At 35.3% G+C, this 12,271-nt stretch overlaps 1 protein-coding gene across 1 annotated transcript in view; it reads left to right on the top strand.

Annotated features, from left to right (window-relative positions):
* Positions 1-4,650, top strand: part of LOC128556494 (5'-nucleotidase-like) — a 33,273-nt gene extending 28,623 nt beyond the window's left edge. Inside the window, exons 7-10 of the mRNA XM_053541823.1 lie at positions 1,801-1,923; positions 2,926-3,081; positions 3,796-3,990; positions 4,364-4,650. Coding sequence (XP_053397798.1) covers positions 1,801-1,923; positions 2,926-3,081; positions 3,796-3,990; positions 4,364-4,533 — 644 coding nt within the window. The 3' untranslated portion in view covers positions 4,534-4,650. The remainder of the gene's footprint in view (positions 1-1,800; positions 1,924-2,925; positions 3,082-3,795; positions 3,991-4,363) is intronic.
* Positions 4,651-12,271: the final 7,621 nt, after the last annotated feature.

The following is a 12,271-nucleotide window of genomic DNA, read 5'->3' as shown; positions in this document are numbered from 1 at the left end:
ACCAAATATAGTCTTAAGGGCATCGTTTCGGCACAGAAAACAGCAGTAACTGACCACCAAAGCATGTTGCAATTTCGTGATGTGGTATTCTTTGGACGTATGCCGTCGGTATAATGAATATCCGTCGGCAATGAAATATATACTTTTATTTGGACATACATACCAGCAATATATCTACCTGGTTAGATTGATCTTCAAGTCCTCCTGGACGCTGAGAATAACAGCAGTAACAAGGATTAGAGTCCATTTCCGTACGCCTATAAAATGCTTTAAATTCAGATTTTCCGGACATTTCACCGTTCTTTGTCGAAACATTATGCATAAAGTGCTGAAACTAATTTTATTTCGTATCTTATAAAGACCCCAACAATGATCTAAGATGACAAAATATTGGCTTAAGGGCATCGTTTCGGTGCAGAATAAAGCATTAACTGAGTATATAAACATGTTCTAATTTTGCGATGAAGCCTTCTTTGGACGTATGCCGTCGGCATCCTGAATATCCGTCGGCTATGTTATATGTTCTATTATTTTTACATACATACCAGCAATATATCCACATGTTTTATTTCATCTCAAAATCCCACTGGACGCTATGAATTACAGCAGTAATAAAGCTTTGAGTCCATTTCAGACATTAAAAAATCTTTAAAAAATAGGATGCCACTGGTATCCTGAACATCCGCCGACAATGTAATATGTAGTACTTTTTGAACAAACATACCAACAATATATCGATATCGTGAAATGTCCTAAAGACTACATAAAAATTGTGGATAACAGCAGCAAGAGGGCTTGAAGTCCGTTTCCTGAGACATAAAAAGACAAAAACATTATAAAAAGAACAGCTTTGAAAATTTTTCGATGGCCAATAATGCATAAATTGATAAAATTGATTTCATATCGTATTTTGCGCAACTTCCAACTACTATTGTTACTGCTATAACTTCCAATAGTAGCATCAGTAATATTGTTGTTGTTGCTAAAACTGCCAACAGTAGCAGTAGTAAAAATGTAGTTACTGCTATAACTTTACAACAGTAATAACAGTAATACTGAAGCTACTGCTATAACTTCCAGCAGTAGTAGCAATAATACTGCTGTTACTGCTACAACGTTAAAGCAGTAAAAGCAGTAATACTGCTGTCACTGCTGTTACTGCTCTACTGCTAACTTCACGCTTGTATTTTACTACCTAAAGCGCCGATCATCTTCAATTCCTGGTTCCCAGCTCTTTCCTTCCATTACAAAGAGCAAGCCGGCACTAAACAACAAATGGTGTTTCGTTTATGAAAAGTGACCAATCGAAAGCTTGCTTACAAAAGCTATAGTGCCCTATAAGGCTGTGCCCATCATTATTGAACGAAAAGAGCTCAATGACACGCGAAGGACCAGTCTATCGCAAGTAGAATATTGCATCAATCGCTTCTCCATACGCTTGTAGGAATGAGCTTAAAATCAGAGAAACTGTGGTTGAATAAGCCAATTGAGCACTTAGAAGCTTGCATAGTTGAAACAAGTGCCATTAGGATCTTAACACTGAAAATATTTCAGGGACTGGATAAATGTTTATATTCATTTTTAGTAAGATTGCTTCTTTGGTGGTAGTAATGAGTGATAGCAAAATTTACATCGGCACTATGACTTTTGTGGACACTTCTCTAATATTGAGGTAGTACTATTCATACACCTTTTTTCAATGGCATATCACTTTGAGCTCCGTCCCTGTCCTCTCATAACAAGGGCTAAGCGAGCCACCCTCTAGATACTTGTTTTACCTCTGTATGTTGTCCATTGCAGGTAATCTAGTAACAGATGCTATAATTTACTACCACATTAATTACTCCCATCCAGAATCAAACTGGGCACCGGCAGCTATAGCCATTTGGAACGGCGGCGGTATACGATCATCCATTGACAAAGGTAATATACCATTGAGCATACAAGCGACAATTAAAAGCTGCTCGTCCTCAGTTTGGTCGAAAATGTTCAATTTCATAAAAGCAACATTTTTATAACAAGAATGTAAAACGAAAATGCATGATCAACAAAATAAGCGAAAATCTATGTAACGTTCTGAGAAAATGTCTTATGAAACAGGTTTGCAACGCTTTACTTTTTCCTACATAACCATATAGTGCTGTGAATCCGTAAACCTTTCTGCGGGCGAGCAGCTTTAAAAAATTCCATTGATGATCCGTTTTAATGTAATGTGTACATAAACATATAATCATAAATTTTCATTTATCGGAAAGAAATCTGCAGTGACGCTTGCGTTCTGAATATCTGACGAATGACTAAAACCAAATCGTAACAGTAGCACGATAGTATAATTGCAATTGCTTTCGTGTAAGTTCAAAGTTGCCGCAAATACTGACTAGGGAAACCAAGTGAGAACTGATACAATGAAACTTTAAGAGTACGTGAATTGCCTTATTTATATATGATTTTTCTATCGTTATTGCATGTCCAAATAAGACAAAAGTGTACTTTTATTATACAAAGCGTATATGCCCGCCCGCTTAGCTCAGTAGGTAAGAGCGTTGGTCTACGGATCGCGGGGTCGCGAGTTCGATCCTCGGGCGGGGCGTATGTTCTCCGTGACTATTTGATAAACGACATTGTGTCTGAAATCATTAGTCCTCCACCTCTGATTCATGTGGGGAAGTTGGCAGTTACTTGCGGAGAACAGGTTTGTATTGGTACAGAATCCAGGAACACTGGTTAGGTTAACTGCCCGCCTTTATATGACTGCAATACTGTTGAAAAACGGCGTTAAACCCAAAACAAACAAACAAACAAAGCGTATATGTAAAGTTTTTAAACCGTTGCTGTTACGTATGCGTATACAACTGTATTTTGAAAACAAATGTGAAATATTTAGAACTGCTCTAAAATTTAATGAACATTGATTTCTATAAATAGGTGTTGTTGTCGCGGGGGAAGTGCACAGTGTACTACCGTTTGGAAATGAGGTAGACCTTTTGACAGTTTCTGGTAAAAACCTTCGAGAACAGTTAGAAATTTCAGTCTCGAAATACGATAGTACGGAACCGCCCGGTGGCTTTCTTCAAATGTCAGGTTTGTAAACTGCCTTCCATTGATTATTTAAAAGAGATTGTAACCTGAACTCATATTAGGCTAGCTAATTCGTTCTTTCACTGAACTACACCTGTAGTATGTGCTCTGTGTCATTTCAAACTGATTAATCAAAGGAATCTTAAAAACAGATATTCATAATGGGTTGTGATGTTTTGTTAATGTATGACAGAATATTTAAAAGTTTCACGGAACATATTTATTGCTGGGGCAAGGCGTTGTCAAGAAAACGCGAAGAAAGGGGCGCTACTATATTTTCTACTGGTTTATATAAAAGACATTTTAGAATCGAAATAATGTATAGAAAAATCGTGTTTTACTTAAATTAATACACTCAAAATCGGTTACACGTCGGCGGGTTACACCCTCGTGAAATTATTCCGCGGACGTATAACCTCTTTTCGTGTATAAATAACGTTAAAACACGGTATTCTAAACATTATTAGTTAAATGAACTGCAGTCTGGAAACTTCTTTTTTACCTGGAGAAAGTGTCTAAAATATTTCAGAAATTATAAAAGTGATTCCTTTCAATTTTATGTCGGATGGTGTAATTACACGCCCTTAACAACTTTTAGTGATGTTAATACACCTGTTATAAAAAAGGAACACATACTTGCTGAACACACTTGACCAAGGTTTAGCTGTTTTCAAAAGGATTCTAAATGACTAAAACTCACTTATAATGATCGTGTAGGGCTCCGAGTTGTGTACAATCTACAGAAGCCGGTCGGACAACGAGTCGTCTCGGTAGAAGCCAGATGTCTGCAGTGTGATATACCAAAATTCCACCCTTTGAAGGACAGCGATGATTATAAAATTTTTACTTCAACGTTTTTGGTCAATGGCGGGGAATGGTATAAATTTGAACCATCGGGACGACAGCGTTTCAGTAAGTACTTATGAATGCATTCCCTTTGGTTTCTCTGGTTAAAATTTATAATTACTGATTTCTTCACAGGTTAAGTCTTGTGCAACTTTTTGAAATGTCAAAAAACCTTTTAAAATTGTAAGGACTACTGTTAGAAAAATAGTCATAAGATATTGATTTATTCGATATCTTTTTGTCTTACTTACCTCCACAGATACATTTGATGTCTTATTTCTCTTCACAGATTCATTGGGGTCTCATTTCCCATCCAAGCATACATTGAATGTTATAAATCTGTTCACAGATGCATTTTGTGCCTTATTTCTCTCCACATTTTTATTGTTTGTCTTATTTCTTCTCACAGACATATTGGATGTGTTGTTTCTTTTCACAGATACTTTGGATGTGACAACCCTGACAGAGTACTTCAAGAAACACAGTCCCGTATTTGCACAGGTTGAGGGGAGGATTCGCTTTCATACAGACACCATAACTTCAGCTGGTTCTTTACCTATGTCTACAATGTTCTTTTTGACTTCAGTTCTTTTGTTTCCCTTCATCTAGCACCAAAAAATATGTCCAGAAATTGTTTATAAGCGTGCACACTAACTATCCATTTAACCATTTCATTATATAAAAGAAATATATGAGCCGTGCCATGGGAAAACCAACATAGTGGCTTTGCGACCAGCATGGATCCAGACCAGCCTGCGCATCCGCGCAGTCTGGTCAGGATCCATGCTGTTCGCTAATAGTTTCTCCAATTCCAATAGGCTTTAAAAGCGAACAGCATGGAGCCTGACCAGACTGCGCGGATGCGCAGGCTGGTCTGGATCCATGCTGGTCGCATACCCACTATGTTGGTTTTCTCATGGCACGGCTCATATAGTAATTTGTATATTTTTTACTTTTTGCTTAAATCATTTACTGCTCACTAATGCTTGTACATTATAAAAGGTTGGTATTCAGATTTTGATCAAGTAAAAAACGTATGTGTTAGAAAAAATACCATCAGATTGATTTATTGGTGCTCAGTACTGCACACTGTGTACTCTCCTGGTTGCTCAACGAGATAGAGTTTATTTCTGTGTACAATGTACATATTCATGGCAATATGAAATGACAACATACAGATAACAATAAACCGGTATGTATGTTAATAAAGCCATGCCAAATACATTTTAACACAAAGGATGACACAAAAAAGAGATAGAAATCATCTTTTATTTCCATTTTGGTCTTTGTGTAGTATAATATGGTATGACATGTGAAGACATATGACAGAAAAAAACCCGAAAGAGTTAGATTATCACAATTCATAGATATTAAATTATAAAAAAAGACTAACTATCACAATAAATGGATTAACAAATATGAATTATATTATAATCTAATATATCATTCTATATAACTGAAATTACTAAATAAAATAAGGTAACAAATACGCTGTCTGGGCCGTCTAAGCGCGCATTTCACAGTTGTTTGTTTAGCCGAAGTTCATTAAAAAAGTAAGTTTGTAAAATTATTTTTTTATCTTGTTTGCGAATCGAGACAGTGTTGAAACCAATGAATTCTGAAGCTCACAGGCAGTTTTAAAACTTGCGTTTTGGTTCACATTGCAAATGATGAAATATCCTGATACCGATCAGATGGAAACAAATGACTACAGACTATATTTAAATAAAAAGAAACAGCTTTTAAGTACATTAAATTAAAGAGAGTTATAACATGAGAATATTTTTAAAAAACGATGCATACATATCTCAACTAATACATGTATGTAGTTTAAATAATTATTTGTGCCATAAATGTACTTCTAAAAGAATATGCGAATAGTGAAAAATGTCATAAAATGACGGTATTTAAATGTGACTGGCCAGTTTTAAGACCAACTTACGCCTGTTGCTGTTGTATTATTGTATAAATATGAAGTAGAATACTAAAAAAGTGACTAAAAAACTGACAGATTAATAAAATAGAGTAAATGTATCTGCATTTTCTTTACAAATTGTATGCTTTCGACCGGTTTCAGTTTCACTTCTTTATTTAACAGCATATTGTTTATTTCCTTCGTTTTTATTGGAAGGCTTCTCCAGCCTCAAACATCTTGATAAAAGAAAGTTTGTGACATACAACTATGTACAAATGGTATATGAAAAATTGCCAGCACTGACTATTTACTGAAATGAGTGCTATGTTTGGACCAGTTTAAAGTTATCATAAATATAAGTAGGATAATTATTACTACTAAGTAAAAAAGGTTGTGTCATGGTTTAGCCGCAGTTGTTCTACCCTGTATTCAACATTGAGTCAATTAAGATTACTGAAATATGAAACTTCAGAAGAAATTATACAATCATAACTACAAAAAATGTGCAACAGATGTTTAATTACAAGTCAGTCTATACTACAGCAGTCATTCAGAATTTACTTGTTAATTGCAAAAACTAATACATGTTGGTTTACTTCATTATTGAAATATCAAAGATAATCTAGTAATGTCTCTTGTACATTGTATATATGTCCACCATTTATGTTGTCACTTCCGATTTGCATCGAGTAATCTCTATTCAAAGTCAGACCAAACAAATACTTTATTATACCTCCACTAAACATGTTGGGCAATCTGACTATAGTACATTTCCTATTACGCTACGCTTAGGATCTGGAGACGAGCTGTTGATAGCCTCGTTCTGACGACCCTTCCGCTAGCCAATCAAAAGGCTTACTTACAACATTCTGCAAGCTTAAAAATCTATATTTAGCCTTGGTTTTTGAGATCTACAATTCTTATGTTGTAAGATGTCAGATAGCCGGTTAGCTCAGTCGGTAGGGCACTTGCTTTGTAAGCAATGGGTCCCGGGTTCGAGCCCTGGACTGACTGCACATCTTTTGACATAAAAATTGTAGTTATCAAAAACCAAGGCTTTTTAAAGCTTGCAGAATGTTGTAAGTTAGCTCTTGATTGGCTAGCGAAAGGGTCGTCAGAACGAGGCTATCAATAGCTCGTCGTCAGATCCTATGCGTAGCGTAATAGGAGATGTACTTTAGTCAGATTGTGTTTGATCCAAACTTAAAATAGTTGTTCAACATCATCACCAATATCACATGACACAAACGCCATAACTCTTGTACCAGTATTCCATAATTATATTCCCCTTTTTACTTAGAATTTCAGGTTAAAGTTTTGGTACACTTTCACTCTATCTCAATTATTACTAAATGGATTCGATTCAAACTTAAAATAGATGTTTCACATTATCACCCACATCATGTGACATAATGTGCATAACATCAATTCAAGCTTAATTTTGATGCATTTTCACCATATATCTCAGTTATTACGACATGCATATGACTCAAACTTGAAGCAGTTGTTCCACAACATCACCCACAACATATGACACAAGGCGTATACCTGTTGCACCGATTTTTCTGAATTATGCCCCCTTTTTGCTTAGAATTATATTTACATAGTGTTTTGATACACTTTATCTGTACCTCTCTTATTATTTGATATTTTTAACACAGACTCAAGCTATTGTGCAATATTCATCCACCATTGGAGTCATTAAACACTCTAGTGACAGTTCTTGACAGATTTAAATGTTTTTGGTATACAGGTGTAACATCATAAAATACAATGTTGTTGCATTTTCACTATATCTCAGTTATTACGAAATGCATTTGATTCAAACTTGAAGTAGTTGTTCCATATCACCACCAACATCCTTTGACACTAGGTGTATAACTCTTGCGCCGATATTTCCTGAATTATGCCCCCTTTTGGCTAAGAATTATACTTATGTAGTATTTTGATACCCTTTATCTGTACCTCCCTTATTATTTCATATTTTTAACACAGACTCAAGCTATCGTGTAATATTCATCCACCATTGGAGTCATTAAACACTCCAGTGACAGTTCTTGACAGATTTAAATGTTTTTGGTACACAGGTGTAACATCATAAAATACAGGTCAATTTCGGTTTAAATGTGGCCATGTTTTTCTTATGGTTGCCATTCTTCTGTGACAAGACCGCATTATGGGGGTATTCGTCACTCCTGTGACAGTTTGACAGTTCTAGTTTAACATAAATTTTACGTCTGAACTCACTTCAGTTGTGTATTTAATAGTATTCTGTATATATATAATATGATAAAATATTTGCTTAGATATTAATCTCTGATCACCGCAATATATGTGTATAATGTGTCCTTCTTTAATAGCTCATAAATTTTACTTAGAAAGCCTTCTAGAATTTCTGAAATACTTTCAAGGTTCAAACTGTTTTTTTTTTTCTTTTCAAAAGCATATTGAGCACGATGTCTATTTACTTTTTTGTTGTTTTGGCACATTTTGGACGATTTCGGCGATTTGAAAGTTTGGTCTGACTTCGATCCAGATTTTAATTTGTTAGATTTTTGGCCTGATCCCTGTTAAGGCCCATTAACTGTTAAGTCCCATTAACAAAAATAAAAGTATATGAAATCGAAACGATTGGCTTTGTTCTGAATTGTAGTTAGAAATGAAAGAGTGAAATATACGCCGGTGGTGCACAACTTTCACTCTTGCTACAGAGCCTCGTCTTATAGCACATGCTTTTCTACAAAAGCACGTCCTTAGACCCTCTGATTCATTTTGAACAACGCATTCTACCTTAGACAGTAATAATGAAGGAAAAAATGTTGTCAATAGCGGCCAAATGTTACTATGACTTGCTAGCAGATGTGTACTTTCACACAACTTAGTAAGGTTTGCTACCAATGGCATAAAATACAACAGATACCTTACAGAATTTCTCAGTTTGTCTTGGAGAATCTTTGGAACAGAAAAAGTGGAAACTCAACAGGTCGCTCAACACGACAAAAACGAAAATGTTGCAGGCTCGGTACATGGACGATAGTGGAAATGGATGCTACTGAGCTCAACATTTACCTGTACTCGTCCTTGAGGATGTCTGATCTGTTTCTTACCAATAATTATTTTGGTAGTTTCACTTTTATATTTTTACTACTATACATATTTTATTTAATTCTTTCTGACATTATAAGTATATTGAAAAAAAAGACGACAATGTTCTAATTAATCAGGGTTTAATCACAGTAAATCACAATGTTTAATCACAGAAAAATATCACAGAACAATAACGGAGATCTTTTCCTCCTTCACTTTACCTCGGACCCTTGCACTGCTTTGACGTCGAATAAGTTACCACTGAAATCAGATATTTATCCAGTATTAACAGACGACTTGATTAAGTATTATTCCATATATATTTTATTTTTAAACGTAGTTTATAAATACAGTTACTTCCAGTACAAGATTGACATTTCTGTAACACTATAAACTCTACCAATTATTTATATGGCCCATTAAGTAATTGTTCAAGACACCTTTTGAAAACAAAAAATCACACAAGACTTGAGTAACATCTTTATTTAATGAAGGTAACATACAAAGTGTACATAACATGAAAATGAAACGTAAACTTATTTTCAGTATGGCCTTCAGTTAACAACAACAACAATACACATGTATACAAACATTTACGATAAATTTCACAAAATCATATATATATATCAAAGATCAATGTATTAAATACGATCAGAAGCTTCCCATTCGTACATCTGACAGACACTCACGTACTTATAAGACTATTAAAGAGAATAAACAAACAACAGCAAAACAAAATAATAATAAAATAACTGACATCATGATATGTAAAAACTGTAATAATATAATTATTTTAAGCACTGGACTGTAACATTAACAAATGTCGTTTGATATTATTTTTGAATGTTTGTAATATATTTGATTCCTTAATTTCAGCAGGTAATTTATTCCAAATATTAACACTGAAGTACGAGAATGAATCTTTAAGATAATTTGTACGATGTGTTATATGCAAAACAAGATCTTTGTGAGCTGTTGATCGTAGATTATGCAATTTACTATTTGAGACACTTAATATTTCAGTCATGTAGGTCGGTACCATATTATGCATAGATTTGTAAACCATCACATGGTACCGATCTAATACCCCAGTCACACATACGGCGCAGATAGCTACGTCTAGCAACGGACAGAAACGTAGTAATCCGTATCAATCCGTACCTGAGCCGTACCTCAGAGTAGTCATTCGTTTTAATCCGTACCAAAACGTGGTCAAATCGTATTCAAAACTTATTCCAAACTTGCAAGTTTCTCAAACTTTTGAACATGCACAAAGGTTTGAGCGAACCGTAGCCATTTGAGCGTGACTTTAGACCAACTTGGCTGAAACTTATTCATCCGTAGCTAAACGTACTTAAACGTAGTTATCCGTGCTGTTACGTACCTCGCCGTAGCTGAACGTAGTTATCCGAGGCTGCTCGTACTTAAGCATAGTTCCACGTAGTTTACCGCAGACCCGTCCGTGCGCTAGGCAAGTTGCAAGGCGCAGTAAAACGTAATTCAACGTAGTACCTCGTACCTGTACTTATCCGCGTCCTGTATTGTTTTGCGATGTAACTCATTGCAGACTTGGAGCGGTCTTCTGCGCATGCCCGAAAGTTTTCAATTATTATCAATGGTAGCTCGCGGCAAAAATATACATATATTTGCATGTCCGCATACATTTAGTGTACAGTATGCATGAAATACTGACTAAAGGTTAGGGTTAGTATCACCATGGTTACAAAATATATACATTTAAGATATTTTCGTTCAAATTTAGTTTATCCGGTATGTACTGGAGTCTGTAATTTATACCGGCGCTCCAGGTCACAATAGCCTAAATAGTTTTCCCTATATATTCTATATAAAACTGACCTTTTCCAAAGAGCTACCAAACATAGCTACACCCATTTCAGAGAACAAATCCTTACCTCATTTTAAAGAGTTATGATAAAACTGATATAAAATGAAGAGAAAAGTAGGGGTCATGTATCTTCTAAGAGAGATTTCTCTGGTCACATTTACTTACTGTAAACTGACATCAAAATCACACTGCTGTGACCTGGAAGTACTACTCATACTAAAATTGAGCTTGACTTCACCATATACAACCTGCTCTCCCATTTTTCCTACCAAAATGTCAACAATACATCCACAATGAAATTTAAACAAAAACTAGCCTCAATTTAGACCTCTGTTGCCATGCTAAGTGAAAAAATAGTGTTCAAATACCTGGCAGCCATTACGCGACTAGACCAGATGGCTCCCACGCTGGTTCCTTTAGTTTAGTTAGGCCTCCAAGTCTGCATTGAGGTTTGTAACACACTAAATAGTTGTTCTTTATTCTATATAAAATTGACCTAATTCCAATGACCGCAGCACACATCAGGACCCTTTTAAATTTCTGTAACCTACATTTTCTTGAAGAATATTGTCAGTACTAACTTAAAATCAAAAGAAAAGTGGGGGTCATGTTTGATGCAAGGAAAATAATTTCAGTCAAACACACAAACTGCAAAATCAGCTAAAAAATGAGACCCCAAATTATACTGGTGGTGTATGATCTACGTTTCCATGAAATATTTTGTAATGTTGTTATTTCATTGTGCAAATGCTACCTACATGTCAAGCATAGATCTGTCATGTGATTTTAGCAAAAAATTTGCAAAGAAAATAAGGAAAATAGCTCTACAGAGTAAAAAACTGAGGACTATTTGTATCCGCCATTATGCGACTACCATGTTTTTTCCGCGCCACTTTTCTTTTTAGTGTATGTATGCCTTGAGTCACAAGGTCAAGGGGAAATAACTAACAGGGCCTTTGATTGGTTGAAAAAGTATATGGTATTCCGAGACAAATATTTAAGATGTAAAGTGGTCTCTCATTGGAGAAATCTGTTGAATATGTTTGAAAACTGTTTTATTTCTCAAATGAAGTTCTAAGCCATGATTAATAGAGGAAAAAATATTTGAAGGTGTATTTTGTTTGAAAATTTTGCTTGTTTTAGTGATTTGGTATTTTCATGAAATGTAAACAAAAATTAACTGCCGGACTGGGGGTTACTGACTTGCGGGTGAAAAAAGTGCACAAAAATGATGGTCAACAAGTATATTTCTGGCTGTTTTCTTTTAGGTCTTGAATAGTTCTTTCACCCTGGGTAGGTGGCATCAAAACTTTAAATGTTAGGAAAGGGCTATAACCCCAAACATTATAATGTAAGTCTATGGGAAAACAGTTAGTTCCCTTCGACCAATCATTGTTTTGTTTGTTTTCTGTTTTTCCCGTACTAAGACGTACTGCTCTTAGTTATTCACCCACAGACTAATCCCATCCGCACCGTTCCTCAACGCACGGACATATCCG

This window comes from Mercenaria mercenaria, chromosome 4 (assembly GCF_021730395.1).
Source record: "Mercenaria mercenaria strain notata chromosome 4, MADL_Memer_1, whole genome shotgun sequence".
In the NCBI taxonomy this organism is placed as follows: domain Eukaryota; kingdom Metazoa; phylum Mollusca; class Bivalvia; order Venerida; family Veneridae; genus Mercenaria; species Mercenaria mercenaria.
The sequence above is the reverse complement of the archived record's forward strand: the minus strand, read 5'-3'. Positions and strand labels throughout refer to the sequence as shown.